Raw genomic sequence first — 7935 nt, forward strand, 5'->3', positions numbered from 1 at the left:
AGTCACAGATTATTGAATTTGAATGAGAATATCAGCAAACAGTATTTTAATCTGAGTAGAACTCTTTTTTTCTTTGTTCTGTCAAATTTATTTTTAATCACTAACTTAGTTTATCTTCCATTTGAGCTCAGCACTGATCTTAAAATCATCCGAGAGGCGGGAAAGTGATTCCCTGGCTACTTTTAGGGAACAGCTTGTTCATCTTTGTCACATTGTCATGTGAAGAAAAGCCACGGGCCATTTCAACAGTCTCAGCCTGTCTGTCTGTGAATTATTAATTGAAAAGAAAGGCAGTGACATTTTTTACACTGTGCAAGAACAAGAGAGGGCGAGTTCTCACACAAAGTTTTTTTTTTCTTTTTTTTTCTTGTGTGCGGTGTTTATTTAAATATTTCTTCCCTGCAATAAAAAGTTAATGAGATACAGCAGGGATTTTTTTTATTTTAAATGCAGTAGAAAGGGCTCAGAGTTGCATGAGTGTTAGGAGCAAAACCTTTCTTTTTTTTCTGATTATGGTGCAAAGACATTCAGGAATAATTATGAATCACAACTATGATTCACTGAAGATTATTTACCATACTTTTTGTTTTTACAAGCTTYAGTTTCCCCTGTGTGGAAACAGTTGCAACTCACCTGAACAACGAACACCAAACGCTAAATTGTTTTGGAAAAAGTCACAGGTCGCGCTCACCGCCGACGAGCTTGAATAAGACAGACAGGCTGTTTGGCAGCTTAAAGGAAAAGCAGACCTCAGCCGAACAACACAATGAAGATCTCGACTCCCCAAGGTCACCACCGGCACCCACTGTTGCTCTTCACTTGATGCAGCCGGCACAATCTCCTGGTTACCACAGCAACTCCGACTGCAGGGCCGCCTGTAGTCAATCACCACATTACAAACACATGCACGCAGATGGTGAGCAGGGGGCCTGTGCACATGCAGACAAATAGTGAACCCCCCCCCCCTCCTTTTTTGTGTGGAAACCTAATCTTTCCTACTTTTGTTCCAACATGTTCAGGGGCACACACAATGAGAAACCTATGCCATCACACGGTTGTAACGGTCKTATCGCCGTTTTCTTGATGTGCATCTACCAAATGCTTGAACAGCAAAGCCTCTGGTTTCATTCAAATTTGTCTTCTTCTGTGAGTTTTAATAAAATCCCATAAAGAGGTTGGCCTAACAAATAGGATTTAAGGAATGGGTGTTGTGCATATAAAGGGCTTCAGGTGCAAGTAAATGTTTTTGTTCTCTGCAGATTTTATCTTTTTCTTTGTAGTTAGATATTTATAGGGCAAATAAAGGTGGTTCTTTGATAATACAAGGTTTTTCTTCTTTTCTGTATATTCCAAAGAGAGAAGAAAAATGAACTGATCTGATTATGAGCCGGCAAGCTCCAAGACAGAAGATGGATTTCAGGAGAATTTCATTGATATTTGTATTCTGCACACAAACCAGAAGTTTCAGGCTCTATTTTTTTGACTCAGTTTTACCACTTATACATTTGAAAGGTCACATCTCATTTTGCGTTGGGCTATAAGAAGCCTTATTACATTCCACCGCTTTTGTATTTATTTCTTTATTTATTGTTTGTCTTAAAAGCTCAATCAGTTCCATGCACTTGACTGAACAGGATTAAAATTAATGAAACTTGTTTCTTTTGGAGATGTAGCTGTAATTTTTGTTCGTTTTGTTTGTGCATTTGAGTCATGAAGTGCTAATTTCTGACTCATAAGTCAGCCATGTAATGAACGCCTTCTTGTTCTCCACTAAGGTCCTCACAATACACCCGAAAGAAAAGCAGCTCCAGCATTTCTAAAAATAATAATAATTTTAAAGAAAACTTTTTAATTATTTTTATTTAATGTATTTATACTTCTGTATCTAAATGTTAGTCCTCATCTTCACATCTTCACTATGGTCTAAATATAGATAATAAGAGGGGAAAAAAGAGTCTAATGACTTATTTGATTCATTAATTCTTTGCTTTTGTTTCTTCTCATCAAACCACCCCTGCTTCCTGTTATTGTCCCAGCATGAATGTCACAATGTTGAAGGTTAATGCTAAGTTAATTGGAAGCTAGCATGCTTTGAAACAGCGCTCCAAACCACATGACTTGAGAACAATAAGGGTGATACTTTCTTTTGGATCCCATCTCTGCTATTTTGATTCCCTGCTGTTTAAATCAATTAATCATCCATTAGTTTCCTGGCAGTCATGTGTCTGTCTCCAGACCAGCCACGGCTGATTCTAGTGGCCGGCAAGCAGTTTCCACTGTCGACGTCTGAATCATCAGACTGTGTCACATTCAACAGATTTGGTGTATCTGCCTGTCAGTGTGTTCATTTCGACTATGAATATGTTTAATTTTAAACTTTATTTCTACTTCTCAACCTTTCTTCTTTTGACAACTTACTGTTTGATATTTAGGAAAAGTGTGTTTAATGATTTTTTTGTTGTGGAAGAATAGGATTCACTGACAGATCTTCTGAAATCTCCTCATTAGGAAGCAGAATTGTCCATCTCTGTTCACAGTTTGCTGTTAAGTCATGCTGCTGTGAGACAGCCTTCTGGTTGTGAAGAGCCTGCTGGYCTTACTGATAAGCTGTTTTCAAACACTGTGAAAATCTTAGGTTAGACTGACTCTGCTGCTTGAAATTGTTTCAACTCTGAGATTTTCTGCTTGATATGCTTTTTAAGAAGTTGCTTAAAATCAACAAGGCTGGCTTTATATGTTTTTTTGATGAAATTTTTATCTTATTTTAAATTTAGGAAAGCAAAATATTATATTTATTTCCGCATTTGACATTTGGGAAGGCAGAGAAAATGACTGTTGGACTTTTTTCACTTAAAAAAAACAAATGTCTAAATTTTAGGTTACCATAATTATTAAAGTTTCATATTGTTTCTTAATTAAAATTAAAATAAAATGTCTATAATGAGAAAATAACTCTGTTGACTTTTGATTTTATTTGATGCCAAACTTCATTGTTGTCTTGTGTTGAGTTACTTTGGGAGGGAAAAAAAGGTGTTTACATTGCATAAATCAGACCAGGCAGTATCTGAGGGCAGCGAGGGTTCAGTTTGTCAACAGGATTTCAGCGCCAGCACCTCAGGGGTTTGTGATTGGCAGCACAACTTGAGACAGTTGGAGCAGCTGCTTCTAAAACAATCCCATTTTTTTAAGATTCAAACTCCCTCAGCTGTAAACTCACATTCTCTTCCAGGGTCAGAAATGGGAGTTGCGCTCAGCGTTTGAGACTGTGGCCCATCACTGAGATCTCTTTTCTCTGTTTGTTTCAGATATTCACTCGCTATGGGAAATGCTACACTTTTAATTCAGGCCAAGATGGACAACCTCTGCGGGTGACGACAAAGGGAGGGATGGGCAACGGCCTGGAGCTGATGCTGGATATCCAGCAGGATGAATACTTGCCCGTRTGGGGGGAAACTGGTGAGTTCACGTCACAGAAAAAGCCCCCACTTTTAAAGATCTGAACAGAAAACAAGATTTCCATTCCTGTTTACTCTTTTGAGAGGGTTTGAGTTAAGTTGCCAAAGCAGACAGCTGTATTAGCGAGAAAAAGGCTATCCCAGGGATTCCCCTCTAATCCACGAGACAGGGACTTGATCAGACTAGACTGCACCCACAGGCAGCTCTTTTGATGATATTGTCAGGCCTCAAAACCAATTATCACAGCCAACGAGTGCATGCTTTGGACCAAATGTGTCTGAAATTTGTTTTATTTGAAGAGATTAGAGATGCCCATAAACCTCATGTTATTTTCACTTGTAGTGCCATACAGTATATGTGCCATATGTCTTATTGTGTAGAGGTTTGGGGTGATGTTTGTAAAACCAATATAGATCCAAGAGTAATTAGATAAATAAATAATGATGGGTTTTTTGATTCCACAAACCCATTATTCTTAACTTCTTCTGTTTTAAATTTTAGTGATATAGTGTATTTAAGAACACTGGAGTTACTATATCGAGTAAGAGTTAATAGTCTTCCTGATGGTATTCAAAGATTTTTTTTTAAGTTATCGGAAAATAATTACAATTTAAGGGGGTTCTTTATTTTTGAAGTACATAAAGTAAGAACAAATATCAAATACAGATGTGTTTCAGTACTGGGTGTTAAATTGTGGAATAATTGAAATGATGAAATTAAGTTTAGTGGCTCTCTTTTAAGTTTCAAAAAGAAGTTAAAAAGTAAATTATGAGTTATGGTTTATAGTAGTCAGTTGTGATGACGGTGGTGGTAATATATTACATATTTTTTTGCATGTATGGACAATAATAATCATATTGTTGATAAAAAACTGCATTAATGATTTGCGTAGTTGAAGTATATGTGTGTGTTTTTTGTATATTTTGTTTTGGGGAATCCATTATGAATTGTAAGATGAGGCAAAACAAGCCATTGGCTTCTGCCTCTACCTATTTGGTCATATAGGGTTAAAGTTCTGTTTGTTTTTGTGTGAAGTGTTCTTTAATGTGACCAAATAAAATCATTCATTCATTCATTCATTCAAAAAAGATTATATTCAGTTTGGCACTGGCTTGAAAGGTGGCAGGGCATTATGCATGTTTTAGGAGATGCTAGCCTTTAATTCAAAATGTAACCTCTGCAAGATGTTATTGACTAATCTGTCTTAAAGACAGAAAGGTATAAATAATATAATATAATAATGATAAACCTCTTGTTTAATAAAATTGTATTACTTGTCCAGTTAGGCCTCAAAGATTCATGAACAAAGAAAAAAGGCACAACAGTTTGTAGAAAAAAAAGAAGAATCAATGGCAGCTAAAAGCACTTCAGGGTCAAACCCCCTCATCTGCAGAGTTTCCCCATCCTGCTTCAGGCAGATCCTGAATTTTGGATTTTTAATGCAGCTGTGCATGCCTCTGTGTGTCCATATCAAWATTTTATAGGCACTGAGAAATTAATGTGACAAAAAGACTGCACTCTCGGTCATTATTAAACTAAAGGCACAATGCAGGGAGCCGTCATCTGTACTACAATATTTAAATACAAGCCACAGCTACTCCACGCCTCTATGATTTAATTACTTCATTATTAAACACTCCTTATATAAGGTCATTAAATCACTGAGGGCTTTTACAAGAGGAGTGGCGAAAGTTGAGGGTGCAGGAAATATAATACGTTTATCTATTTAGACACACAAAATTATCCAATTTTAGTTTAGGTTTTTCCATAATATTTTTATCAATTAAAATTTTCATGTTATTTTTAAGGTTTGACTTTGATGTTTTGTATGTAAATGTTAAAAATTGGCATTTGATTTTTCCTGTAGTATTTATCACCTGTTTGTCAAGTCTGGCTTGTTGCCCTGAACTACTGTTGTGCCAGTTTAATTGCCTTGGGCTTCTTCTTTTACCAGCAAGTAAATCCGTGGTGTTGAACTCCGCGCAGTGATGAATCATAAAGCTCATTTCCTCCATCATGTTGTGCATCCACATTTATAAATACAAACACCCCCAGAATGCTAAATGTGGTCATTCACTGTAACGACGGGTGTGGAAGCTGCCAACGAGGGTCTGCTGTACGACTCAGAGGCAGAATCAAGGTCAGCAAGCAGGCTTTACTCACAAAGGTTCAGGATACGCAGCGAGACTTTCAGTGCATCAGGCAAACCGAATCCGACAAGGAGAAGACCAGGGCAAACGTAAACTGGCACGGTGGAAAAGGAACATGCAAAAAGATTTGAAACATACTGCAAACGTTTCTGYTAATGACTGCAGGAAAACACTGTAAAAATCCACTATCACCTTTTAAAAAGGGTCGCTCTAAAAGTGGATTTTTTTCCTSTTTACTTGCAAGACATTTCTGTTACAAATTAGGCTGTTTTTTAAGGAGACACGTGCCTTTTGAATCCTTCTTTTTCACATTTAAAGGGATCCACGATTAGTTGTAACATTAGACTTTATTTGATATATAAATATTTTAACTTTAAAATAAAGACTGTAAAAATATGTAAGCTGTTTAAGTTTAAAATGATAAAAACTAAAGTTTGAAAATATATTACATGGACGGGGCCATTCTATTTTTACGCAAAACATTCTGGGTAAGAAGATGGCAGAGGAGTAAGTAGTGGGTCGCGTGGGCTCCCGCTCCGACTTGTTCAGTTTGTGGTTCTCTACTAAATGTCCTTGCTGTTTTGAACATTTGGTCTTTCCGGACTCGACCCCTGAGTGATTCTTGCCTGGAAGAGTAGAAGAATGGCGACAAACTCGAGGAAAGGTAAACATTCTAGCTCAACGGCTGTTAGGCTCGACGCCGCCTCGGAGCAGACTGCAGCTAAAGCCGGACTTTCTGCGCCCCCCTCTCCCTCCTGCAGTGCGACGGACGCACTCTCCTTGAAGTCTGACATTCTTGCCGCTATAAAAACCGATCTCTCAGCTGTGATTAAATCCTAAATAAAAGCGGCTTTGGCTGAAGAGTTTACTCTTATCAAAGGGGAGCTACAAGCGGTGAGAGCTGAGGTGGCTAACGGCACGATGCTACTGCGCGCTGATCTGGACCATGTGAAACAGAGCGTTAAGGAGGTGGAGGGCGGTCTATTGACCTGGTCCAATGAGGTTGTTGCTTTGCGCACCACCGTGTTGGAACTGAAAGAAGAAGTCGTTGGGCTCAAAAAGAAGTGHGATGAAATTGAAGGGCGCATGAGAAGGTGCAATGTGCGGATTATTGGAGTTCCAGAGACGCCAGAATCCAGCTCCACTTCAGCAGTGGCTAAACTGCTAGCAGAGGTTCTACAGATGGATAAAGAGCCACTGGTGGACCGAGCTCATCGCTCTCCAGGTGGAAACAGGTCAGGCGGTAAGCCGCGGGTCATTGTTGCTAAGCTGCACTATTATCAAGAATGTGTGGAAATACTGCGTCGGGCTCGCAGTCATGGTCCTCTTCGTTTTAAAGAGACACCGATCATCATCACATCTGACTACACGGCGACTGTGGCCAAGGCTCAGGCGGCGTTTACGGAGGTGAGGAGGCTTCTTCGCAACCGACGAGATGTTCACTATGGCCTGCTTTTTCCTGCACGGCTTCGCATCTCTCATGGGGAGGAAAACAAGGAATTCCTGGATGCCAATAAAGCAATGGACTACGTTAAAAAAAGGATCATCTCGGCGTCGGACAACGAGGACCGGCATTGACTGCAGGTCCAACTCTCATCGCTCCATTATGACTGTCAGGTTGTAATGAACCTTCCAACTTTATGTCACGTGCTATATCTTGATTTAATTGTAGACTTTATTCTGAGGGACAACATTCCTCTTTTTGTTCTATGTACGAGAGTTTCACAGGGGGTCTGTCCAGATCTTGGTTAGTGATTTATTTATCAGTGCTGCAAGGAGCATAAACAGTAATAATACTTTAAAGTAAGGGAACCCACTTTTCTATTTTTTTATTATTGTTATTTAGTTGTGGTGGGAGTCCAGGCAGGGGAGTTAAGCCCCCCAGTCAAAGCACAAATGTGTGGACTTTTTGTTTGTTGGGTTCTCCGTGATTTTTTAGGAGAAAGGGGTGGGACTATACCAGATCTATTTGTTTTAAGAATGTCTTTTTCAGATTATTTTTTGTGATGGTTTGTGGATATMGTACTACAGTCCGATTGACCATACATGAGCAGTTCTAATATTACCAGGTTCATCAACAGTCACCCAGTAAACTGTGTGAGTTGGAATGTGAAATCCCTCAATGGTCCAGTGAAATTTAGGAAAGTTATGACACATTTAAGACAACTTAATGCTAATATTACTTTTTTGCAGGAGACCCATTTGCGTAAGGCAGACAGTGCAAATCTAAGCAGGCGCTGGTGTTTCAGGTGTCAGGTGTTTCAGTCTAACTTCCAATCTAAATCGAGAGGGGTGGCCATCTTAGTTAGTAAACAGGTGCAATTTACGG

General features: G+C 38.9%; 1 protein-coding gene across 2 annotated transcripts in view; it reads left to right on the plus strand.

Moving 5' to 3' along the window:
- The window catches only part of LOC106535974 (acid-sensing ion channel 1), a 33128-nt gene that overhangs the window by 4883 nt on the left and 20310 nt on the right, over positions 1 to 7935 (plus strand). For both annotated transcript variants that reach the window (XM_014033128.1, XM_014033129.1), the window contains exon 2: positions 3306 to 3456. In XM_014033128.1, coding sequence (XP_013888582.1) covers positions 3306 to 3456 — 151 coding nt within the window. The remainder of the gene's footprint in view (positions 1 to 3305; positions 3457 to 7935) is intronic.

This window comes from Austrofundulus limnaeus, unplaced genomic scaffold, assembly GCF_001266775.1.
Source record: "Austrofundulus limnaeus strain Quisiro unplaced genomic scaffold, Austrofundulus_limnaeus-1.0 Scaffold1640, whole genome shotgun sequence".
Lineage (NCBI taxonomy): Eukaryota > Metazoa > Chordata > Actinopteri > Cyprinodontiformes > Rivulidae > Austrofundulus > Austrofundulus limnaeus.